A 26,087-nucleotide genomic window follows, 5' to 3' on the forward strand; every position below is an offset into this window, starting at 1 on the left:
AGCAATGAAAATACTTTCAGATTTTTGAACTAGTTTTATTTGTATTTTTTTTCCCCTAATGAAAAGATTATCTAGCTCCTATCACCTTTTTCCCCTGCACTTTTCAAACCCTCCTAAAGAACCTTTCACCTTGCAGGACACTTTTCCCTGTGCTGCAGAGGCTACCTTGTGTCAGGCGGTGTGGGATCTGAAGCTGGCTGACCTCTATATTATAAATGTCAGGGGTATTTCACTCTTGCCTTTTAGACTCCACCTGCCTTTTTTAACTCTAGTTTAGGAGCCCACTTTAAGCAACACCCTTTGAGGGAACCTCTTGTGCAGCCTGAGCTATACTGTTCTATAGCTGTCATCAGGATTCATTGCTCTTTACAGCTGTGTATTGATTGAATTCTTGATGGGTCTGTGTTATTGGCAAGCCTGACCTTGGTTGCAGTGTATTTATAGGAGCTGTAAATTCTGTCTTGTCCAAACTGAATGTAGGTAGATGGAACCGAGTTTCTTGATGACCAAATGAATTTACAGATCCTTCAAAATATGTATGTTATAGGGTATTGTACTTATTCATCCACTTCTTTCAAAACAGCTTCCTATGGGTGTATCACTTCCTGTTAGTACATGTCGTAAAAGGACAGACATCCATATTCTTATATCATTTTTCTTTCTTCTCCCTAAGTGTGTCCAGGGTAATATGGTTGGTATTACTGTGACTATCTATTTCTCATTATCATAGATGATTAGTCTTAATTTGCCCTGTTTTGCCCTGTGCTTTTCTAGCTAAATATGAGTTGAAGATATAGAACAACTACGAGGAACAAATAGGAATGCATTTGTGCGTTCTTGTACACTTGGATGTTCATGGCTTTGACAATAATGCAAGTTTATGAAACTACTGAAAGAACGGAGGACAATTTCAATAATCAGTGTCTTGTTGGTTCTTATATCCAGCTTGCTCCATAACGTTGCATATGATTGCCTTGTAAGCGTTGCTTATGAAAAACAAGTGATACTATTAATCTACTCATTCTTTTATTGAAGAGTCAGGATGTATGTGAGGGAGATTATAGAATCGTCACATTTCCTATGAGGTGGGCCCTAAGGTGAATACTGGAATGAAGTCTTTCAGAGATATGCCTGATTGCTGCCTCAGCTGAACTGTGAATGGTACTAAGTGTATTCTCTCCACATGGAAATGGCAAAAGCTGATATTCTGCTTTCATAAATGAAGTGACTGAATGTCTGTTCAAAATTGAGTGGGTTTCAGGTTGGAAGGGAGGAACTGTTTTCTTCTATTGCATTTGGTGAAATTTTCTCCATGTCAGGTGCCCATTCATTTTAGTCATGGGTTTTAAATAATAGAGGTGTGGAATGACAATTTTAAAAATATTTTGTACAGACGTGTGTGGTGTTCATTTTTTTGTTTTCTGTTTTGTTTCTTGTATAAGGAAGTGCTGCTGTGCTGATCAGGAACTTCCTTCATAGGAAATATGGATACCCTCCTTGAATATTTTCTCAACTTCTTGCTATAATTGCACGGTCCTTATGCCTTCTTCTAGGCAGCCGCTGACAGTTGTTGTCAGATGGGATGCTGATCTGGTATGGCCTCTTTCAGGTAACCGCAGAGCAGCCAATGACAAGTCCTCGCTGTGATATGCCCAGTACATTGCAATATGTACAGACATAAGTAGGTAACTGTAGAGAGCTTTCAATATGAAAGAGCTATGCAAGTATGGGTGAAATGGTGTAGCTGCCAGAGGACAATGAGACCAGAAAGGGAAAATATCTCTGGCCCTTCTCTATGAACCATAAGTGTGTTTATATAGTTCCAGGCATCAAATTACCTGATTTACCTCGTATTCTATTTTTAGATGTTTCCTTTAGGGTAGGTTAATGGGTGTATATTTTGTTGGTTTTAGGGGCAAATCATAAAGCAACTGCTGTCTTTACGTTCATTAAGACCAACAAAATGTTATGTTTTAGTGGCATGAGTACTGCTTTTGGGGATAGAATTTTTTTTTCCTTAAGAAAGATGCTAGCTTTTAGAAGTAAATTCAGTGACTTCTCTGGGGAATTCTCTTTGCTTAATGGTTGTATCCTGTACTGTGCATTAACTATATTCTTTCAGAACTTTTAAGGAATTGTGGAAGTTTGTTTTTAATTCTCTGGTTTTACTGATGAAATTCCTGAGACCCACCTAAATACAGTTAAAAATCTGACCATTAGAGTAATGGTATAGATAAGATAGCAGCATCTTTCAGAAACTGGTATTCTATCAATACAAGTCACTGAATGCATCCTTCATAGTTTGTTTGGTAAATCTTAAATGTTTTGAGGGCATATACTAATAATGAACTGAGTCCCACGGTATAACGTTTTGAGAAGACAAATTAGGAATATTGGCAATGGGTCCCATAACAACAGTAGCTTAGCTTAGCATCCTGCTTGAATGTAAAGAGCAATGTTGGGCAGTAGTAAAAATGGGTATTAAAATGATATAATGGTGTATATGGTATTTTCCTCTTACCTGCAGAAGGAGTAGCACTTTTAAACTTTCTTTTTAACCTGTTCATAGCCAGTGTATATGTTAAGCAGTGAAAGTGTCAAAAATGGCTGGGATTTTCTGTCCAGGGAAAATACGTGTTTTTGTTTGACAGTCTGTGGTAAACGTGGGCTTTGACTGTCTTATACCCACCTTGGTAAAGATTAATGTAACTTGAAAGGACAGCTTTTCTTTATGGCTTTACAATATTAGCTTTATTTCACTATGCTTGTTTGCAGAGCTTTCCTGTGTGGGTGGGGAGGAAAGAAATACTGCTTTGAAGTTAGGGTTTTTTGTCTATCTTCAACAGCAGAGGTTGAGAATTAACTTGTGCTACCTGCCTTTGAAAACCTGTTCTAAAGTCACTGTGTCCCTTGCTAACAGGCCTCACGTCGCTGAAAAGCGTGTTAATGACTAGGTGGACTTATCAGGATATGAATGGCTGCAACAGCTCTTGAATCTTTTATAAGTAAGGATGATAAAGAAGAGAAAGTACCATACAAATAGCAGTTACAGTGTAGGTTAGTTTGTGTAGACTGAAATTTTATAGAACAGGAAGAACTTGTTGCACTGCAGCACTCAAAACTGTTTGAATTGGGAAGCTGCTGTAATGATGTCAGGAACTGAATGAAGACCTTTAATGTTTTTTTGCAGAACCCCAAAACAAAAGAACAGATTGAAAGCTTGCTACAGGATGGAAAGCATAAGGAATTACGGGATCGTCTCTGCTGCCGGTTGACCTTTGGGACTGCTGGGCTTCGCTCTGCTATGGGAGCAGGCTTTTGCTACATTAATGATCTTACAGTGATCCAGTCAACACAGGTAAGTTTGATAGCAGAATATGAGAGAACTGAATGATTTCACAGTAACTATTTGGCTCATATAACGTCCCCCTGAAATACAAGCTCAGAAGTGAAACACAGCAGCCACTAACAATATCAGGTGATAGTATGAAATCTTTTAGAACTGAAAGAAAATGAAGTAGCTTGAGCAGGTTTAACTGGCCATTCTAGCAGGTGGAATATAATCCCTTCACCTGGGGTTTGGCCAGTAGTTAAAGTCTATTTTACTGCTCTGAAGTTGGAAATCGTTGGCTGTCCTGAGAGCCTTTAGTATTTGGCAACAAACAAACAAACAAAAGACCACCTTCCAACCAAATAAACCTTTTCTTTCATTTTTAGCCCATGTTGTGAACAACTATGCAAAAAACTTGCCCTGGGTAACTAGCAGGTTTTACTAGGAAAATGAACAGAAGGTAAGATGAAAAAGAAAACGTAGACTGACTATGAAGATCATCTGTATTGTCTAATGGTTAGCTTGGGGGTTAGGCTTCCAGTATCAGTAGTTGATAGTACTGGGTTCAGGGATTGTTGCGTTGTTGCAGTGTTGGGTAGGGGGTAGGTGTAGCACACTGATTTTTTTTTTTTTTTATTTGTATTCAGCTGTGCCTGAAGTTGCTAGTTTTATAACTGGTTCAGGGCAATAACTACTGGTTAGCTGGTCTGGTAACCCAGGCTGTTTTATTTTAGGAATAAATTGGAAAGGGTCTTGTGAGCTAGCTCTGCGTGTGGGGTAAAGTTTTGACCATGGAGGCCTTAGTCCTAACTTCCTGTTCCTCTGCTAGAGATCGGGGTCCAATGTGGTGGTGGTAGTGCTAGGAATACATTCAGAAGGGCACAGAAGTTGGTACATGGAGATGAGCTGGATAGACGCTGCCATGGGGTAATGATTGATGTCAGTGCTGTGGTAGGGAAGACTGGTGGCAGAAACACCTTCTTTTGAAACATCCTTTGCTTGAACCAGTTTTTAGTTTGCTTTGACTTGCTGTTTAAGTTGATTAACAACCAGAAATACAACTTTCTGAACTTGTTTCTTCAAATGTCTTGCACCCTTCTGTCTTCTCTGTGTTGATTTTTGGTGTAGTATGGCAGAAGAGGGATGGAATATGACCTGACTTTTACCCATCTCCCTGCGTATCTCTCAAGCAATGTTAGTGAGTTGTATGTACGTTGATTATCCAAGTAAATCAACTTTTTGATTATATAAGGCTTAATCACTTCTGCTGTTCTTTGCAGCACTGTTTTGTTCAGGGTAGCTTTATATATTCTTTCTCAAAGAACTCGGTATCTTGTTATCAGCTTTCTTTCCTACCTTTTCAATAAACACCTTTGGAAGGAAGAGTTAATGGTGATTTGGTTATTGATCAAAAGTGCTCCATGCTCCTTTTCTATTTTGGGGTCTCATAATGGCTTTTTTTCTTGCATTTGCTTAGCTTATTGTACCAGTGTCTTTTTCAGCTGATGCATTCCTTTATCACATTTATTCCCCCAAGTAAGCAGATAAAATATTTAATCTTTGCAACTAAACTTCATAATGAATGAATTCAGAGTACGTTTCACAATGATCTGATGTTGTCCAGGATTTGAGTATGTTAAAGAAGAGTCTGAGCTTTAACGTTGATTTATCCAGGGTGGTAGTCATGTTAAATTATCCTTCTGAACTTTGATAGTCCTGCTTGCACTTGCTCCATTGTAGTAAATATTAAGCAATAAGTAGTTGGATTTCTAATCTGCGAAATATAGCTCTCTTCCATGCAAGTGAAAGAAGGGGAGGGAAGAAAAGGAAGAGTTAGATTTGAAAACAAATAGCATGAGTTAGAAAATGGATGTTCCGTGGTTTCTTTCCTTATGATCATACAAAATACAAATGGATTTGGATTGTGAGTATTAAACATACTTCAGCACCTTATCTGTCCCCACCGTTGTACTGAAAATGCAATGACCCGTGATATGTTTGTAACCATTTAATGTACTTGGAATATCAATAGCAAGTGCAAGTTTTCGTTATGATAAACCTATTAAATCTTATCTGCCCTGTCAGCTTACTTTTTTATGAATGGAACTTCAACCATAAGATAAGGTATGTTTTATTACATGATTTACAGAGGTTTATTAAAATCTCTCATCGTAATACTATATACTTAAACATTTTCAAATAATCTTCTCTTTACAGGCTAATACTCTCGTACAAGTCCTTAAGTAGATATAAGTGAAACTTATTTTCTGTTGGCTTAAAGTAAAGTGGCATGCTTAAAATTTGGAACAGCTAGGACTCTATTAAAGCTGTTGTACAACTTAGGCATTACTAGTATGTCAAAGTGGAATCCCAACTTTCGTGGTAAAATGAAATTCCGATAGCTCTTGTTTATACGGGCTTTTAAAGAAAGAGAAATAGCGTATTGGAACTCATTGACTGGCTTTAAAAATGGAACTTGCATTTTACCAGTCTCTCTTTCTTTTCAGTTTAGTCCCAGGCGTAATAAAAGCTTGCTTTAGGTTTCTACCCTCTAAATTAAACATATCTAGAATGATATTTCCTTCAGTTCAGGCCTCACTGACCTCTTGCATGCTAAACTCATCTGCTGTAAGTACTGTACCATATTAGCACAGATGAATGTTGTGGTACAAGAGGTCTTCTCTGATCTAGTGGATTTTGAGGGAATGAGCTGAAGAGGTTAAGCAAAAAATTAGTTAAAAACTAGTGGCTTTTTGCCAGTGATGGATTTGTTGCGACTATTGATGTTGCTTTGAACAATTCCCCTTTCCTTAGGAGCAAAGTAAAAATCTTTATAATGCAGAAGTTAATAATAGTGACTTCACTTTTTGGCCTGTGCAGTCTGTTGAATTTGGAGCTGTTCATGCTCCAAGCGCCTGAAAATTGCATGCTGCCTTTGTGTTTTGAGTCTCTTGAAAGCGTGACTGAGCTTGGATCAGCTGGCTGATAGGCGTTCTTGGCAGAAAGTGAAAAGTTTCATTTTGGTCAGCAGGGAATCTCAGCGAGTTCAGTTTCATGGGCCTTAAAGGTTACTGAAGGTAGCAAACTTGCTGGAACTTATTTGCCAGCTCTGGAGAGGTTCTATTTTTAGTTGATTATCAAAGCAGCCAATCAAGTTAGATAAAGCAGTCTCTGGGAATAAGATTAAAACTTGTTTCTGAAGTAAATTGCATCAGATTTAATCTGTTTGCTTGCGTATCTCTAGTCTTCTTCTTTCAGAGTCTAATGACATTAGAAGAGTTATGCTGAAACTTATCTGGAAATGGATAACCTTGTCTCTCTAAATCAGTGCTTACCTGCTTCAGGAATAAATGGTTGTTCAAAATAGACTTTAGTGTAATCAAAATATGTGATTCAATTGAAATAAAGCTTAAGATGCATGTTTCCATGCATGCTGTGTTTTTCACTTGCATGATTAAACTGATATCATGCAAAGTCAAATCCAGAAAGATGTAAAATATCCAGAAGTTACTTTTGACTCTTCTGATGATCATGGTACTTAACTTGTGCATAAAGCCTAGATTTTTCTGCTCAAATATTGCTTCTGTCCTGTTGAACTGGTTGCTTTTATTAATAGATAAGTAATCCATCACTGACCTCTACAGTGACAAAAACAGTTAGCTTTGCATCATTGCTCTAAATTTCTTGTTGCTATGTAAGCAAACCTTAACATCAATAACTGAAAGATTTAAATACAAGACTTCATAAAGCTGTTAATATCTCTTTGATCATCCACCAAAAATCTTTCTGTTGTGTCCTTGATACCACCATTTTCCCCTCTTTTTTTTTTAATTAATCACAGAGGATTGGACAAGCAAGATGATTATTTAATACACGGGAGTAGACGTAGACTAGATCCATCTGTTCTAAGCATACCCTGAACTTTGCTTAAAAATATCACCTGAGCTGTGCAGCAGTATAAATATTTGTGATACTCCGAAGTAATTTTTTTAGATCCACTGAGACAGTTAGCATTTGTATGCTGATGTTTGCTATTAAGTTACTAATTATCACCAAGTATGTAATGACAAGATGTTGACCTGTATACCTTCACTTTGGAAGCAATAGCTGAACATGAAGCTATTCACATATCTCAGGAGAAATTAGGTGGGGACGCTATCAAAAACTGATTCCCAAAAAGAGAAAATAGAAACTCTTTAAATTGGGAAACTTTTTTAAAAGAAAGGACTTATCCTGAGAGGGAGTGTTGGAGGTACTGAACGCCCTTTGAGAATGGGAGATGAATAGGTGTGAGCTTGAGTAGAGGGTTGAGTTTTCAGGGAGACCGTATGGTAGTTACAGTAGTGTTGACTAAGGAGAGCTGTTACTATTGGTTAACAAAGTAGTGGGCTTTTATTTGTAGTCTGCAGTGCCAGGATAGGTGTTATCAAAGGGAAGTCCAAGCTCTGAGAGCCCTAAAACCTTTGCCATCCCTATTAGAATTCTTGGTGCACTATTAAACTTGTCATGGGGCTGAGACTCAAAAAGCTGCAAGTATCTAAGATAACGCTGCAGGAGAGTCCATGTCATCCTGCTGCTGAAGGAAGAGCAAAAGGTATATGTGACCAGTAACATGAGGGATGAATGCAGACCAGTGAAGTTGTCTTGCCCTTGAGGAGAGTGTTATTTAGATTGTAGTGGCACCCAGCAGGTACCAAAAATGCTTAGGCTGAAATAGCTGGGATGAGGAGGTGCAGGGGAGAAATCACAAAAGATCTAATCTGTGAAAAAGATCAATACTGACCCTTACTTTGCAGCAAAAATAAGTGAGCTTCTCTGTGTTTGAGGAATGAGGAAGTAGAAAGCTGGGAGACATGGAAGGATGCTGGCATTAGAGGCCACTGTACGCTCAAAACCCTCCTCTCTTCCCCCCTCCCCCCCCCCCCAAAAAAAAAAATCTGTGATGTGTGCTTTTTGGAAGTAAGGGGTGAAGAAGAAATTTGTGCAGGATCCTAGAGATACCAGGGTTGCCCGAACATTCAAGGGATGCCTCTGATGTTGAGGCAAAGCTCTTGGGAGGTCGATGTGAAATAGGAGTACATAACAGTTTTAGCTTTGTAAGGAGAGCGTTTTATGGTTTGTAACATCTTGCCTTTCTTATGTGGACAAGAGTATGTTGTTCTGCCTGAACTTACCTTGCTTCCTATTGCTTCTGAAAAAAATTAAATGCTGCGGCTTGTTTTCTCTAACTAGTGCCAGTCTGTCTAATATAATGCTGCTTCTTCCACAAATCTTGTCTTTATCATGCAGTTTCCTGATGTTTGAAAAACTAATTCAGACGAAACTCTGAGATGTGCTCTGACCTTCAGATATTGCTAGATAAATAAGCATCTTTGATAATAAATCTACTGTTCTGCCCTTTAAATGTTATTCGATTTGTTCAAGTCAAACTTTTCCCATTCCCCTGTCCCATATCTCTTTACTACTGTGAACAAAAGTTCTTGAAAAGTTACTAGGGCTGCGTGGACGTGTTTGCATGTCAGCACATTTCAGCTCAATGTGAGGTACCTTCAGGTGGTGATTATACCATGGCAGAGCTTCCAAATTCATCAATATTCAAAGATCATGTTGTTTAAGTTGTTTCCTCTCTGTGAATCCCACTGTAGAAACACTACATCGGAGGCTGAAATGGTTTTCCAAAGAGATACCAGTATCCATTTGTTCATGCTTGATGCACGTTCTTTGGTGGAAAGGGCAAAGAGGTTGCAACATTTTAAAAAAGATCAGCGCAGCTAAATTTTACAGCAGAAGTCAGATTAGCCTTCTGGTTGAGAGATTGCTTATTGATGCTCTCAAGTCAGAGCCGTACAATGGCATCACAAAGAATTGCACTTAGTAGAGGGAGGAAAATCTGTTTAGTCCTAGTACGAACTTTGCCTCTCTTACTCTTGGCAAGAGTAAGCTTGCACCCTCACAAGCAATAGCGTTTTTAGGATAGACTTGGTTAAGATGTGTTCGTAGTGATGTGTTTGTATAGGTGAAGTTTATAATGGACTCTAACTTCTAGAAATTTCTGCCAACAATAGTGCTTTAATCCTTTGATTTTAAAAATGCTGATCCACACTCTTTTGTTTCTGTGGTGGATGTCCGGGTAGATTCTAACTAGGAAGTGAATGAATGTGAAGGCCACGTGGAAGGTGAAGCTGGAGCACCGTGTAATGAACTGTTTTGAAGAGCACCCATCTCCTCCTGCTCTCAAAAGGAGTGACAGATGGCTAAGAGGGTGCTTATTGCACTCTCTTGTATGTGTCAGTGCGTATTTCTATTCACCCCAGTGTATGTTGTAGAGATTTACTTCCTTCAGCTACTGCCCATGCTCAGCTCTTCTGTGATGCCTTGCCTTTGGAAAGGTTCTAGCTTGATGTTCAGGACAGCAGACAGCTTACTGTTACCTGCTTAGTGTGGAAATTGAGGACTTAACTCATGTGGAACACATCACTAGTAATAAACTTCCTTTTAAAAAAAATGGGTAAAGATTTAACATCCTTTTAATGCAAATTTAGAAATAACAGTTGGAAGCCGTGCAGAAAAGATGTCTGACTTGTACTGTGAACACGAGCATAAAGATTAGCCCTGACTAGTACTAGCCTCATATGGCGTGAGCAATTAACATAGATTTTTATCAATTGATTCTTTAAGAAAATGGTTTGAATACCTAGAAGTGCCTCACAGGATGAAAACAGACGGTTACTGCTTGAGGATTTTGTGGGTTCTAGCTTTCTTTTTAGGCTATTTAGTACTTATAATTTTTGTATTATTTCCCTTAGCTGTTTCTCTGTTTGCTCTCTTTCTTTCTGTGAACGCTTTGGAAAAAAAGAAATGTTCTGTGAATATCACTGAGGTTTTTGCTGATCTATATTTTAACCATTGACGTTGCATGTTCTATGTGAAAGATGGTTTTTTTAATATTTGTATGTACTATAATAGAGCTCACTGTTCCCTTCTTTTTCTTTTTTTTCTTTTTCCCCAGGGCATCTACAAGTATCTTGAGAGGTGTTTTTCAGACTTTAAGCAGAGAGGCTTTGTTGTTGGATATGACACACGAGGTCAGGTGACCAGCAACTGCAGCAGTAAGAAGTATGAGTATTGATTACATTTGCAAGACTAGAAATTAAATTGTGGCTTTGAGTCAAAATATGAATTCCATTCTGTCAGAACACTTATGTCATGAACTGCGCACACTGTTTCCCCAACCCCCCTTTGGTCCGTTTTAATAGTTATGAAGAGTGGGGTGGACTAAAGCTTTGTGATACCAGTTGCAGTGCAAGTGTGGAATGTAAGGCTAGTCATTCATCAAAGAGTTTGCAGTCTAAATATGCAAGAACATTAGGCAGACATTAAGAAGTTGATATGCCTGGACAGAAATTTGAACGTAAAGGTAAATTCAGAATACTAACACCTAGCTTGTAGTCATTAAATGTTAATGCACTATTGCTAACACTGTCATTCTTTTGTATTGCACCTCTGATTTAAACTTGCTTGGGGGAAAATAATTTTATCTTCAGCTTACTGTAATGCAGTACTTTCGTATCCCTTATGTAATCCCAGTGTATTTCCGCACTGGGGATCTCTTAACTGGAATGCTTAAAACGTAAACCTCCGGTGATTGAAACTGTGCTATTTTGCAGGGAGGGGGAAGAGAGGATTGTTTAGCCAAGAGGAGTAATGTTATTAAGAGAACTGCTTCATGAAATTCATAAGTACATTACTTGCAGATCTTGTCATTAGGGAAGGAAAACAGATCGTGTTGTAATAGCATGCTTTAGGAAGAACAAACAAACAGTTGTTTGTTTTTGTCATTATTTTCAACATTTAATATTGTAAGAATGTACAAGCCCGTGGTATAATAGAGTGCAGAATCTCTTATAAGTGACTATCTTCTAAGACTTTCTCCATTTCTCCCAAATCTGCATCTCCACACCTTCAAGTCTGATCTTTGTATGTAGTACATTATCTGGCAGCCTTTGTGTAAAGGTTTTAAAACTTATACGTTACGTTGGATTTGCAGGCACTGTTATCCAGGTTATTTGAATTATATACAGCTTTGAAATGTAGATGTTTAAGGGAAATGCTCCTTTTCAGCCTCACAAGGCTTGTCATTTTGACTTGATGGCAGCGCATTCTTAACGTTTCTCGCATCAAAGGAGCGATTTAGTTCTCAACTGCATACTTTTTTGTGTTCCTTGGATTGACACATAGTTAGAGAAGCGTTAAAATTAAATTGAACCTCCTCCGAAGGGTTTCTTCAATCAAATCGGCATGCGTACCCAGCTTTCTTTATGACTACGTGCACACTAGTGTCCCTTCTTTGCATCAGTTCCAGTGCTAAGGGAGGTGGCTGGGTGCGAGGGAGATGGCAGACCTTCTGGCAGTTCTCCATGATTGAGGTAGCATAAGCCAATTGTGAAAGACAAGCTAGGTAGTAGCTCCAGTAGTTTCAACTACAAGCCTAACTCTTAAACGCTTAAGTGGTTCAGGTTACATTTAATAGGCGCTACAGTGAAATGCAGAATAACTGAAAGTTAGACTGTTACCTTATCTCACATGATGAGTATACTGTAATTAAGTATTAATGCTTGTCTGTAAAAAATAAGTGAGCAAAGTAAACTTGTCCTGTGTGATAGTTCATCTGTTTTGACTCTCTGAGCAAGACTTCCCAGAGTTAACTGCTGAGCTGTGTGTATCTGGCTTGAGAAGAACAGCTTCCTATCAAACTGTTACATGGAAGAGAATTAGTTTCCTTGCTTCTTGAAAGGGGCAGATTGTTTTAAGGGCAGGATTTAAAAACACAGGTGCTGTAACTGTTTCTAAATTGACTGGAATAAGAACATGCTGGTGTGCAGAAGTATGTTTTAGAAATTGGTCTGCTTTATGGAAATTGTCTGAAACTGCTGAACAAGCTTTGCTCTTTGGGAAACCTGGTTCTGTCTCTCTTGAATTAAGGACAGATGTTACACCAGTAGGCTCTATCTTTTTTTGATATCACTGGCTGATTTACATGGTTGACTGAAGTGCCTTGCACTCCTCAGGCAACAAATGACAACTCTCTCTCAGGTTCTGCAACCTGAAAACTGTATGCTGTTGACAGTACAAACTAGGATGCAACATTTAGTGTAAGCAAAAAAGCACTAGACAGAAGAAGCAGATGTGAAATGAAGGTTACAGTGATGCCTTATGGGTATTGGATTGTTGTGGGGAGTTGGGTTGACTGAATAAAACTCTTCTTCCTGTTGATAGACTTGCAAAGCTCACTGCAGCAGTCCTCCTGGCTAAAGATGTACCTGTGTACTTCTTTTCAACATATGTCCCTACGCCCTTTGTGGTGAGTCGTCATCATCTCTTTTGTATTAATGAACCGTGTAGTTAAGGGAGAATTTGAAAGTTTACTGAGCATGTGAACTAGTAATTCTCTTCTCAAATTCCAACATTTAAACAGAAGAATAGGGGATGTTGGGAACACTTGGCTCTTCAAGGAGACTGTAAAAAGAAAATCACTAAATTCTCCTCTGTGCAGGTAGTCAACAGAATCATGTTTCATCTTAGGTGTTGCTATACTGGGGCAATGCTTCCTGCAGTCTGGGTTTTACTCTGTTCATTATAGGTGATGCATTTTGCCGTTGTTCTAGTCTGTGCTTAAACATGTAAGTGTCTTAGGGATCAAAGAGAATATTTTTCTGTATGTATATAAATACACATAGTAGGGAGTGTATGTTTTTGGACTGTACAGTAATGCTGCTTAGAGTTGAAGAAATAAAGGACTGTTTTCACTTCTAATATCTCAAGCAATAGAGCTTTCTGTTCTCTTAAAAATGTTAAAAATTTATTAAAAATGCATTTAATTTCTCAGGACAAGTGTGATACCATAGTCATGGAAGCTGTTTCTTGTAGAGTTCTGGATCTTCGTTTTCTATTTTGCAAGCTTTTCTAGTATGCAGTGTATGCTGTTGATCCCTTTTCTAGGGGAGGACTGGAAGGACTAGATGTTATTTGGGTAGAAGTATCTGTAGTTTGTTTTTCAACAAGCCTTTTGGTGAATTCCTTCATTCCGTTTCAATTTTTTTCCCCCCTCTTCCTCAAATATCGGTGTAATCTAAGTGTAAGCTTTCTTTACTTGGCCAGTTAAAACTATGTAATTGGGAAGTAGAATAATTTTCCTATGCAGCAGAATAGCATTACTCTGACCAAGATTTCTCTCTACAGAGAACAAAATGATAAGCATTCATGTATACAATTTTCAAATAAGCTGGTGAAATATTAAGAGTCAACTCTCCTGTAGCATCCTGTTGCAGAACTGTCCTAATAATTTAATGGTACTTGTGCCAGCTGCTAAATTCATGGTTAAATTGATGTAGCTTTTTTGTTTGTTTGTTCGTTTTTTTGATTTCCCTCCCCCCCCTCAGCCCTATGCTGTTCAGCAGCTCAAAGCTGTTGCTGGTGTGATGATCACAGCATCACATAACCGAAAGGAGGACAACGGATACAAGGTAAGTCACAGGCTTGAAGTTTGTAGCATGTTTTGGCCAACGGTTTTTCAGTATTATGTAAATAGCTTAGATGCCCTGGCAGACATTTTGGCTTTTTCTGGGGGGGCAAGTACATGTGTGTGTGCATGTATGTTCATTAGAAGGAAAAGCAGTTTCAAGTAACTCATGCTTTTATAGACTTCTCAATTACATGTGTTTTTTTCTAATATTGGAACTTCACAGCATTGCTTGTGTATCTTGAGACAAGTCTGTTGTGATGTTCCACAGATTCTAATCAACAGGTAAAGAAATCCTTGAGCAATTTGTGTGTTCGTTCCTTAAATTCATAGGTGAATTGGTCAGCACAGTAGGTAACTGTGCTGAAGATGGTGACAATTCAGTGGTTGATTGATTAAAATGGTATAAATTATTGTGTTGGTCCTTATAAGACGTTTTCTATAGGCAGTGAGAGACACAAGGCTACATTTTACTTCACCGTTTGAAAGTTTGAAACAGTATAGCCATCCATACTAGCAAATGTTGCTTATACAGTATTGTAACAGATTTTTTTTTTAAACTTTCTGAGAGTCTGAACTGAAACCTAAGCATAAAAATTTGAACCTAGCCTTGGAGAAGATCAGTTAACAAGCAGTGAGTAATGGTAGTGATGAGAAACGCCAGTCACATTACACTGTGTGTAGGTAACTCTTGGGGAAGTAATTGTACTGCACTTGTCCTCTGTGGACAGGTTGTGAAGTACTTCAGCTCTACAAATGTTTACCTGTACAAATGAATGAGAAAATAAGGCACATCAATTGTCAGAGTGCTTCATTTATAAAGAACCCATTATCTTTGTGTCTTTCGATACAAAAGCTTTTTTTTTTTTTTTGGTCAGGATACCATTTTTTTTCTTATCTTTCACAAGAAATGATTTTATCTTCCACTCTTTTCCCTGGCAATTCAACACCTTCTGAAGATTTCGGACAATCTTAACCAAATTTAACAAAACCATAGTTTTGAAGGAACTGTGAGTGCCTGTGGGTTTCATCAAAGCCAGCAGTCAGGAAAAAGAGAGACAGAAAGTCTACACTGTGAGCTCAAGCATGCTATTGGAAGGAAAATTACAGGAAAATAGGCATCTTTAACTCTTTAACAAAGACTTTTTTTTTTTTAGTTCAGGGCTTGATAGTGCTTCTAGCTGAAAGATTACAGTTGTTAAGTTATGGAAAAAATGTGCCTTGGCACACTGCTTATCTGTTTTGCTCTGATTTCGAAAACAAGTTGTCCTTTTTTTTTAAAGGAATGCCAGACTATGTGGAAAGTAATGTTTTCCGCCTGTTACGCTTTGCACAACACTTTCAAATGTGAGTGCCTAGCGCAAGGTTCTCATGTCATGATGATTTCATCCATAATAGTTGAATACCAACTTTTTCAAAAGTAGGTCATGTTGCTGAATAGCTGTCATTACATAATTGAAAACATAAACCTATGTGATCACAGAATCACAGAATGGCCAAGGTTGGAAGGGACCTCTGGAGATCATCTAGTCCAACCCCCCTGCTCAAGTAGGGTCACCTAGAGAACATTGCCCAGGATCGCGTCCAGGCGGGTTTTGAATATCTCCAGGGAAGGAGGCTCCACAATCTCTCTGGGCAACCTGTGCCATTGCTCTGTCACCCTCCCAGGAAAGAAGTTTTTCCTCATGTTCAGACGGGTCTTCCTGTGTCTCAGTTTGTGCCCGTTGCCTCTTGTCCTGTGGCTGGGCACCACGGAGAAGAGGCTGGCCTCATCCTCTTGACGCCCCCCCCCCTTCAGATACTTGTAGACATTGATGAGATCCCCTCTCAATCTTCTCTTCTCCAGGCTGAACAGGCCCAGCTCTTGCAGTCTTTCTTCATAGGAGAGGTGCTCCAGCCCTCTAATCATCTTTGTAGCCCTCTGCTGGACTCTCTCCAGTAGTGCCATGTGTGTCTTTGTACTGGGGAGCCCAGAAGTGGACCCAGCAGTCCAGATGTGGCCTCCCCAGGGCTGAGGAGAGGGGCAGGATCACCTCCCTCGACCTGCTGGCAACACTCTGCCTAACGCAGCCCAGGATCGCATTGGCCTTCTTGGCCACAAGGGCGCACTGCTGGCTCATGGTCACCTTGTTGTCCACCAGGACCCCCAGGTCCTTCTCTGCAGAGCTGCTTTTCAGCAGGTCAACCTCCAGCCTGTCCTGGTGCCGGGGGTTATTCCTCCCTAGGTGCAGGACCCTGCATTTGATCCCAAATGACTTTTGAGAACCGAGCCAATTTGTTGCTGGTCTTTACTCTGTAATTTCAAGAAGCAGGAAGCACATGAAATCCTCTGCCTTAAGAGAACTTATGAAGTTAATAATCTTTGTAATAAACTTTTTGGTTTGTTTTCCTTAAAATTATACCAGGTTTATTGGGAAAATGGAGCACAGATCACATCACCTCATGATAAGGAAATTATAAAATGTATAGAAGAGTGCGTTGAACCATGGAATGGCTCTTGGAATGAGAATCTAGTAGATACCAGTCCCCTTAGACAAGATCCTCTGAAGAAAATTTGTGACTGTTATATGGAAGATCTGAAAAAGATCTGTTATCACAGGTATTGTATAAAATAAACTGTACTGAAATTATATTTTTAAGGGAGCTATGGGATGATGCCATATGGTAGATGGAGTGCTGAGAGATGCATCTTAGACTTTATTATTAAAGCATGATAAAGCACTTTATTATTAAAGCTTCTATACATACCCATTTTTGATATGGTTTTAGGCATGGGCTATCTTCTAGAAGTTTTATAGTTTCTGACCTGCATGTAGTGATTTTATTGCCCCAGATCAGTGACCTGATTTTTGCCTTTATGGTTCTCAGAAGTCTGGTTCTCCACTCTGCCAGGGACATCAGTGCTTGAGGCTGTTGTTCTGTGCTCTTCTTTGTGGGAAGAATTTTGAGTCATCTCCCTGTTCTGTCTTATTTCATCCTTTCTCTAGTGTGTTACTGTAAATTATATGGTCACTGTCATTAGGACTAGATAGTACTTTTTGACAATAAACAGCTAATTTGAGAAACAAATCTGGTCACTGTCCTTGGACACCAGGCTGCAATAACGCACCCTGATATGAACCATGATGTACAAATGAATGTACTCAGAGTTGAGGGGGGAAAAAAAGAATAAAATTCTGAGGTTTGGAGCAAAGGGATGAGGCGTACGTGCGTGAAATAGAAATGAAATGATAAAGTTCAAGGGTTACGTAGGGCTAAAGAAAACAGTAGAGGAGCTGGATGAAGGAGTAAGACCTTCGGGATGGTGGAAGAGCTCAAATTTATTGTAGAAATTAAAGGTTCAGTCTCGGGAGATTTTCAGCAAGCTCAGTGGAGGGTAAATACTGTTTTCCACAGGGAGAAACTTTAAGCTAGCAATTTCAAGTGAGTGTCCAAATGAGTACTTTTCACTTGTGCCTTCTTTGAAATTGCTACAGAAATCAGCAGAATAGTACAAAGTATAATTATGTTTTCTTCTTATTTTACTTTTCCACATGAAGGTAGTGTTGTGAAATAACTAAAATGTTACCTTTCTTTTTTTGTTGTTGTTTTCCTTCCTTTTCAGGGAGCTAAACATGCAAACAAACTTGAAGTTTGTTCATACCTCGTTTCATGGAGTCGGACATGACTACGTGCGGCTGGCTTTTAAAGCGTTTGGCTTTCAGCCCCCCATTCCAGTACCTGAACAAAAAGATCCAGATCCAGACTTCTCTACTGTCAAATGTCCAAATCCTGAAGAAGGAGAATCTGTGCTGGTATTTTTGTTTGTACTTCCATAGATTTATGTAGTTCTATGGACTTTCCTTTGTTTGGCTATGATATTATGACAAAAACAAAGCCAGGAAGAGAACAGGGAGCAACTTGCTTCCCGCTGTGTTAATGCAATGGGCAATTCATATGAGATTTTCTTTCGCTGCATATTATATATTATTTGTATAAATAAGAAGAATGACTATGGATTTATTTGATTTTGTGTCTTTTTTTTTTTTTTTTCCCTTCTCTCACCAGGAGTTGTCACTGAGGCTTGCAGAGAAAGAAAGTGCTAGAGTAGTAGTGGCCACTGATCCAGATGCAGATAGATTAGCAGTGGCAGAACAACGGGAGAAGTAAGTAATGGGAACTTTTGTTTTGTCTCTTCCTGAAGAAAAAGTAGTGAAAATTGCTAAGTGTCCCAACAAGATAGACAGACACACACTTTAAAACCTTCCTTTACTGTTGTGACTTAGCTATTTGGATGTTTTTCTTGCTCACTTCATCTGTTATCATAGCTCTAGCTGAAGTAATGTATCTTAAATAAAATTGGTTAATAACTTGGAAAAGATGTGATGAAATACTTACCAGTATCACAGTAAATGGCCAGATGAAACTTTACTGAAATGTGGAGTGGTTGTTACAGTAAAGTCTTGTTGTCTCTGCTTTTTAACTTCTAGCAGACAAACAAATGCTACCTTTTGACAGTTAACGAATGTGGGCTTGCTTTTTTTCCTTTTTCTCTGCTTCTCTGTATTGAATAGAAATTATTTTTCATCCCTGCTAACAGGCCCAAATTCTGATCATTGTGTAAGTAACTGTCTGTAACGTGCAGTTGCACAGGTATTGCCTAAAGCCAAAAACTTTAGGCTGCTGTGCTTCTGTTGGATAAATTAAAATGACCTAAGCTGTGTGAAAGTTGATAGTAAGGGAACTTAATTGACATCTTTGCCTGCTGGTAGAATGCACTGGGCTTGTAAATCATTGAGACGCGAAAAACGTGGAGTCCTGTTAGTATCGTGGCTTTTTATAGAGCAGCTTCTCAGTAGTATGCTCAGATTCCTGTTCCAAAGACTGCAGAAAAACACCTCCCCCTGACTGGATGCTCCTGGGAAACCTGAAAAAGCACTGCTATTTTCTGTCCTGTCTGTAGTGGCTGCTGGAAGGTGTTCACTGGAAACGAGCTAGCAGCTTTGTTTGGGTGGTGGATGTTTTCTTGCTGGAAGGAAAACTGTTCCAAAGATGCTGATGTGAAGAATGTTTACATGTTAGCGACCACAGTCTCCTCTAAAATTTTGAGGGCAATTGCACTTAAAGAAGGATTTCACTTTGAAGTAAGTGTAGTTTTTGTGATTTGTTATCTCCTCAGCAGAGTAAAATATGATTGCCATTTTCGCCAAGTAGCCCCCTACTTATGACTTTACAAAATAACAAACTTGAGACAAATATCTTTCAATCTCTTGACTTTGAATTTTTGTGTAGTCCAACTTGCAAAGAGTACTGTTTTACCTAGGTGAGCCTGACTTCAGTATCAGGCAGACTAGCATTTGCAGTGGTTCTTAGTGCACGTTACAGTGAATGCAGACTGCTCCATGAGCATAGAGAAAGCTGCAAGGAAGCTGTAATGGGTGACACAAATTAAGACTTGTATCAAACGTAACAAAATTGGTTAGTCTTGGTTATTTTCCTAGAGATAAATTCTTCTATGTGAGAGAATGTGAGCCTGTGGCACTTGATGTGTTTACTGCAAACATGAAAAGCTTTTTAACGGTTTTGTGGCAAACATTTAGCGACTGCACAATGTTCTTTCGGGTGCCCAGTTCATTAGTATGTTTTAAATTTGGTTTTACTTCAAATTGTAGCAGATGGAAGAACTCTTAAGCTCAGATATTGTGTTGTTTCATTAAGAACTTACCAAAAAAGAATGGGGTGCCACTGCAAACTGACAGATTTCTCAGATTTCTGGGGCTTTTGGCTGTTAGCCATAAGAAATGCAAGAGCTCAGAAGCTTAGCATAAACATGAGCGTACTAAGATCCAGGTGGTGTTTAATACAAATATCCCAGTTAAACCACTGTGCAGTAGAAAAAGATATTTTGCCAGGCAATGAAGAATTAGAAACTAAAATTGAAAATAGTTCTGAAAGCTGTTTTGAATATCTGTCCAAATATGCTTAGACAGGTTGAATATCGCTTCCTGCAGTGAATTTCATTATCTCACTAAATACTGGCTATAGTTTTTCCCAGGAAAGAGGCACATTTGACTGGAAAACAGTTAGGAATTTATAGAACCCTTCCGTCTCCTCTTGGAAAGCTTCCCCTCTTTGTACCCTCCTTCTCTCTGAGAAGATCAGTTTTTGAAGTTTTGACTACTTTTTTTGTGTGATCTGAAGAGCGCAGGCAGTGCTTTTCCAGTCACCCCAAATTGCTGTTTGTATTGTTGTCACTTTTCTTCTTTTGTTAACTTTATATTGTTGTCTCCTCTAATAAGCACTATAGAGATGAGATCTTCTTATCTGATCTTGGGAAGAACCATAGTCTCTCAAGCACGCTTATTTCTGGGTTTAATATTCAATTGCTAGCTGAGTATTCATTAGTAAAATGCTATTCAGTGACCCCTTTGCCTTAAATTCATAATCTGAACTGAAGGCCCAAATTGTGTAATGTTTGTCTTTAGTGTTCCTCCTCTGTTCATCAATTAGATTTAAATTCAGGAAAATTATTTCAAGGAAATAAGAAAAATGACATTAGCTTTAGTGTTTGGACTCTGCAGCAGTCTTTCCCACTGACCCTAAAATCCTTAATGCATCACCTCTTCCCCCCTGCCTCAGTCTGAGGCGTCTGCTTTTTCTAAACTTCCAATTCTAGCACATAAAATTCCCATTTAAGAAGACGTTGTGGAGGTGAAGGGAACAGTGGTCACCTTTAATCAAGCAGGCATGCTTTCTTGTTTGGCTTGAAAGTGCGTAGAAAAGCTTTATATGGTGCATTCTTTTTGTTTGTTTGTTTCAGGAAACACTCCCTGGTTTTAAATGGATTGGAAGTAGAGTGAAAGATCTCCTAGATAACGGAAAAGAAGTTCTCTTTGCCTTTGAAGAGTCCATTGGTACGTGTATTAGTATAACCTTAACATGTTGAGGGGCACGTGGGGGAAATGTGACTATGAAGCAACGGTCTTAATTGTGGAAAGAAACACAGAAGTACTTGATTTTTGTTCTTTGTCCTTCTGCTTACTAGTATCAGTATTTTGTTCTCATCCTATCAGCTTGCCAACTGTCAAAATAAATGATTTACCAACATTTATGATCCAGTCAAATCTCATTCTGATACTGTTCCTGAGCAGTTTCCTGATGCTAACCTGTTCTGATACAAGTTGCAGTCTGTAGATACTGCTCTTGCTTCTTGGCCTTTTAACTAAGATCAAGCATAGAATCTGTTCTTAACTGGTTACTATCTTACAGGTCCTCTCCATGAGGACTAACTATTAAAAGACTTTATGGAGCTGGGAGGCTGCCCAGGAGCTTGCTTCAGTCATACTGCCTATCCCACCAGTATTGCATTTCCTCCAGGAGCCAAACACCATGCTCTCTGGAAAAAATAAAAGCCTGTGAGGAGTCTAGTCATGTGTAGCAGTAGCATTAACTACTGCTTGGAAGTGCATGAATAATCTTTCCAGCCTTCCAGTCTTTAGAAGATGCTTTTCATTCTGTCAAAGGTTTCCCTCAACTGTTCTTTAATGACTTAATTGTTTTTAGCTAGCAATTTAAACTTCCATTATCAAAACTTGGCAATTCTGTGGTGACTTTCATTTAAAAAGTCATGAGCACTCTATTCACATTGATAATCTTGCTGAAACCACTCATTGACACAGAACTGTGTAGCGAACGTTTCAGCTGTAGGAGTTCTCCATATCTGCGGCTGAACAACAGCTCTTTAGGAGAGTATATTCACATATAGTACGAATGTCAGTTGAAAACGAAGCCCTTACTGAAGAGCGTGCGTGTCTGTGCCGGTTTCCTCCCGTGTTCATTAAATTCAGGAAGCTTTTGTCTATAAGGAGTTAAGATCTTACTCGGAATACCTTCAAAAAGGTGGTAGCTTTGCAGTATTGGGGAGCATGGTTTACCAAGTCTATATCTGTAGAGGTTTCTTTGATTCAAATTACTGGCAAGACTTTTTGCAGTATTGGTGTGCTTGCAGAAAGCGCGCACGCACTTGTGTTTAGCACTGCACTATGAGGAATTCCCATAGACAGCAGATGTTATCTGTCTGGAACTACGAGATGATAGCACATATCTTTCCAGCCCTATAATCCCTAAATTAATTAGATTTTTTTAGAAGAGGAGAATTCATGTGCAGTAATAAAGTAACATTTATCGGCCAATTTTCCTTTATGTGAAAGAGGGTTAAAAGTTCACCCAAATAAATCAATGTAGTAGTATGTCAACTTAGTTTTCCACAATAAGTTTTTTACTTGTAGGGTTTATGTGTGGTACATCAGTGTTGGATAAAGATGGTGTAAGTGCTGCTGTGGTCGTAGCTGAAATGGCAACTTACCTGGAAGGCAAGAACCAGACGCTAGCACAGAAACTCACCAAGATATATGAAATGTAAGTTGTATTTTTTTTTAACACACCCTACTTAATCATTTTCAAGTTATAAAACACCTAGTAAGTATTTTTAATACGTCCCTCAGATGTTTTCTCACGGTAGGTTTTTTTGTTGCTACTGCAGACTGTGATCTTCAATATTACAGATAACACTTAAAGACTATATATCCCAAAGGACTGGAGAGGCACTTTCTGTCTTGTATCTGTAATGAGTTACATAAGAGTAGAATTGTGCCTGTTCATCAACCTTGCAAACTTATTTGATTCATGTTATATTAGCTCTCTTCTCTTCTGACAGGTAGCTGTATCTTAGTTGTGGTCCATGTGCATCTCTTTAAATGCTTAGTATTTTCACTTAAACTCGGTCTGAAGAGCCTTAAAAAGTTGTTTGCTGTTCTGTAGAAGCTTGTAATAAAAATATTATGATTGGTAAAAATGAAGAATGGCTGGAAATGTTTCTCCTGGTGCTTTTACACACACAGCAGAACAAAGATTAAAAGAATGGCCTGTGTATGATATCTACAGACACAATTGACAGCAATAAAATGAGGAACATGTTGTTTATGTCCAGATCGGAAGTTGCATACTCTGACAAACCACAACTCATCAGCATAATTTCCTGTGCTCTGACAGCTGGAGGATGGCAACACATTTTACAGCAAATCATATATGCCGTTCCTTTTCCTGCTGGCCCAGCAGGAAAGCACACTGTAGCCCTAAGAAACGCAACACAAGAAAACACAAACAGTGGTTAGCACAATTGCATAAAACGTACGTAGGCTGAAGTTACCGAAGTTTAAGGCAAAAGGAGTGTTGGATCTTGGTGGGTATAAAAGATGTTTCCAAAAGTGTTTTGTCATTACCAATCAGGAAGGACCCAGAAGCAGTGTTGAGGGTTCGGACAGCTAGTACCTCTTTCTGTTCGTGTTACGCACTCCTTGGACGCATGTCTCGGAGCTTAGAAGTGTGTGGATGTGAGAGTACGAGTGGGTAAAATCAACTTGCTTAGGCATTTTTCAAAATAAAATCACTTTCTCCGTCCCATAAAATCTCACAGTGCTTATTGCATTCATTTCTTGCATTTTAAGATAAGAATGAAATAGCTTGGTTTGGAAGAGTTGTGTTATGGGGCTTCACATACAAGGCTAGCTAAAGACATAGCTTACACGTTCTTTGTACTCTCATAATTTGTAGAGTGCAAAGTTTATTACAAGACTTTAAATTCTAAGACTTAGGTCAATGTGTGTTTAAATGGGGTTTCACCACACTACTTGTAGGTGCCCATAAGTCTTGCATGTTTACCTACCTTAGGTTCTGTAGAAATGCAAAAGCCAAGAGTTGCACAAGGATATAGGTTATGCAGACCTTGAAAAGATCTGCTAGTGTTGCTGTGGCTTGTGGTTTAGGCTCTGCTACTAACAAGCTCTTGAGGCAGTTTTGCCTCTGGTCGTTTATCTCTTTGTGGCGCTCAGGAGTTCACCCTGTCACAGGAAAATTGTAGCAGGAACGATCTCCGTGCAGATCGGAAAAACTGACAAGGATAGTGATGGACGAAGGATTCGTATTCCAATCAGGCTTTAATTCTGCAGGCTGCAAAGACGGGTCTCTACAGAATTCTCGTTCTCCGTAGAATGAGAAGTGGATGGAACACAGCGAAGAACAACTTCATCCTCAAAGTGCAAACATAGTTGCTATACCTAGTGAGCGCTTGCTTACCGTTGGATTGGTGACGATAGTTTTAACTTGGATGAAATGATCAGTCACTTTTCTCAAAGACTGTTGAAATAATCTTTTGTTGTGACTGCTCACATAGGTACAGTAGACAATTTTTGGTGATTTAAGTCAAGATACAGTTTAGGAATATGCTGGTGTGAATGGTGTTGCATATTAATGTCCTGATGGCTGTTGAGGCTGCCCTTAGCCAAACCACTGGCTTTTATTTCTTTGGAACCAAAGCCTTTGCTTGCATTTAAAAAATACTTCAAGATGTTCCGAGGAATGCAATGAAGTCTGCTTCAGAGTCCAGAGACTTGTGTATAAATGCCTGTGTTCTCACAGTTGTGAGAACAGCGTCTTTTTGTTTTGCTGTTTTTTCCCCAGAAGCGGTTTTACTATAGATAACAAGTGTGCAAAAAACTTCTGAATCTTGTAGCTGAAAACATTCTTCTGCTTGTAGGTATGGATATCATATATCAAAGACTTCCTATTTCTTGTGCTATGATCCTCCTACTATCAAAAGGATATTTGAAAAGCTTCGGAACTTCGATGGCCCTCAGTCTTATCCAAAGTTTTGTGGTGTTTATAACGTATTACATGTACGAGATATTACCACGGGCTATGATAGCAGTCAACCGAATAAGAAATCGGTGAGTTGGAAAGTATTTTTCAGGAGAGGTTCCCTTTTTGAAGAGACTGGGGGTTAAATACACCAAGAACTATACAGAGAGATTCTGTGATATCAAGCATGTGGGATATCCACTTAGATTACAATATTATACACTGATTAATAATGTTTACTGGGAAGAAATCTTCTTAAAGAAAATTTGAAATGGCTTGGCTATCCAATTGAGTTTTTTGATATAACAACGAGTGATCCTTCTTAGTTTAAGTGAGTTTGATGCTACTGCAATTCTTCTCTAAGTTGTAGCCTTTTGAAGAAAGCTAAAGGTCATACTGCATGTTGATGATACATCATCTTCCATTTTAAGGACTGATTTTTAAAAGTCTTCATTTGAGAATGTTTGGAAACAGTTGCTGAACTTCTAGAAGCTTCCAAATGTTGGAATTCCTATGGGACTAGTAGGCAGTCCCACTAACTGAAGTACTGAGTCTGATATAGATGATAGGCTTGTATGTTAGGCTAAAATGGCTTGTTGGACTGGTTGGTGGATGTATAATGCATGGGTTTTCAGCATGTCTATTTAAATTTGCATAGGCTGTTCTATTAAAAAAGCTACTTTTTGTGTTGGTTAAGGTGCGCTGTATTAAAATGTTGTTTATGTAGGTGCTGCCGGTGAGTAAAAGCAGTCAGATGATCACTTTTACATTTCAAAATGGTTGTGTTGCCACCCTTCGGACAAGTGGAACGGAACCAAAGATCAAGTATTACGCAGAGATGTGCGCGCTACCCGAACAGAGGTCAGTAACGGATCTGCATGGCTGCACTGCAAAATGTCTTCAGGCTGAAAGGACAGTACCGAGTCACTGGTTCCCCATGGGGGCAGAAGGGTTCCTCTGCTGCCCCTTCTAAGACCCGAACTGTAGCTGAATGTTCGAACCCGTTACACTGGTCAGACTGAGGCACATCCTGATCATGAGGAACCCCTCGGCAGTGCATAGGAAGACAAAGAATTGAGTCTTAACCCTCCTGTAGTAGCAGCTGCTTATGAAATTGTGCTGCTGCTGACAAATGTTCTTGAACCCAGGTGGATTCCTGTTGTGTTTAAGAATCTGCTGTGTTGTTCTGAGTTACCAGATAATAAATAGAGGTCATTCTCCTTTTGACAGCCACCTGAATTCAGCTTTTTCCAGCCTAAAAAAGGAAGAAGAAGAAGAAAAAAAAAAAAAAGGAATTAAAAGGCGTATTTACACCATTGAACTCAAGAGTGCAAATGAGGAGCCTAGGTTCTTGTTATAGCTAATAGAGAGAAGTAGACTCTTGAATTAGATTCGTAAATTGAATTGTGTGATTACCCTCCTCTTAGACCTGTCTCCCAGCACTGCCATGAAGCAGAGAATTGAAAATGTCATAAAGGGGCCTCTGATTGAGTATTTATTGCTATATATTGGCAGGAATTCAGGATAAGCATAACTTTGTCACTGACTGTTATGGTCAATGGA

General features: G+C 39.0%; 1 protein-coding gene and 1 non-coding gene across 2 annotated transcripts in view; both read left to right on the forward strand.

Moving 5' to 3' along the window:
- Positions 1 to 26,087, forward strand: part of PGM2L1 (phosphoglucomutase 2 like 1) — a 45,353-nt gene that overhangs the window by 14,009 nt on the left and 5,257 nt on the right. The window contains exons 2-13 of the mRNA XM_009675833.2: positions 3,191 to 3,358; positions 10,341 to 10,447; positions 12,608 to 12,692; positions 13,771 to 13,854; positions 16,256 to 16,449; positions 17,455 to 17,644; positions 17,898 to 17,995; positions 18,793 to 18,973; positions 20,650 to 20,743; positions 22,118 to 22,247; positions 24,424 to 24,613; positions 25,252 to 25,385. Coding sequence (XP_009674128.2) covers positions 3,191 to 3,358; positions 10,341 to 10,447; positions 12,608 to 12,692; positions 13,771 to 13,854; positions 16,256 to 16,449; positions 17,455 to 17,644; positions 17,898 to 17,995; positions 18,793 to 18,973; positions 20,650 to 20,743; positions 22,118 to 22,247; positions 24,424 to 24,613; positions 25,252 to 25,385 — 1,655 coding nt within the window. The remainder of the gene's footprint in view (positions 1 to 3,190; positions 3,359 to 10,340; positions 10,448 to 12,607; positions 12,693 to 13,770; positions 13,855 to 16,255; positions 16,450 to 17,454; positions 17,645 to 17,897; positions 17,996 to 18,792; positions 18,974 to 20,649; positions 20,744 to 22,117; positions 22,248 to 24,423; positions 24,614 to 25,251; positions 25,386 to 26,087) is intronic.
- On the forward strand, positions 21,032 to 21,220 carry LOC138065895 (U2 spliceosomal RNA). Its single transcript, XR_011138940.1, has one exon. It is a non-coding gene; the product is annotated as a U2 spliceosomal RNA (small nuclear RNA).

Source organism: Struthio camelus, chromosome 1, assembly GCF_040807025.1.
Source record: "Struthio camelus isolate bStrCam1 chromosome 1, bStrCam1.hap1, whole genome shotgun sequence".
Classification (NCBI taxonomy): Eukaryota; Metazoa; Chordata; class Aves; order Struthioniformes; family Struthionidae; genus Struthio; species Struthio camelus.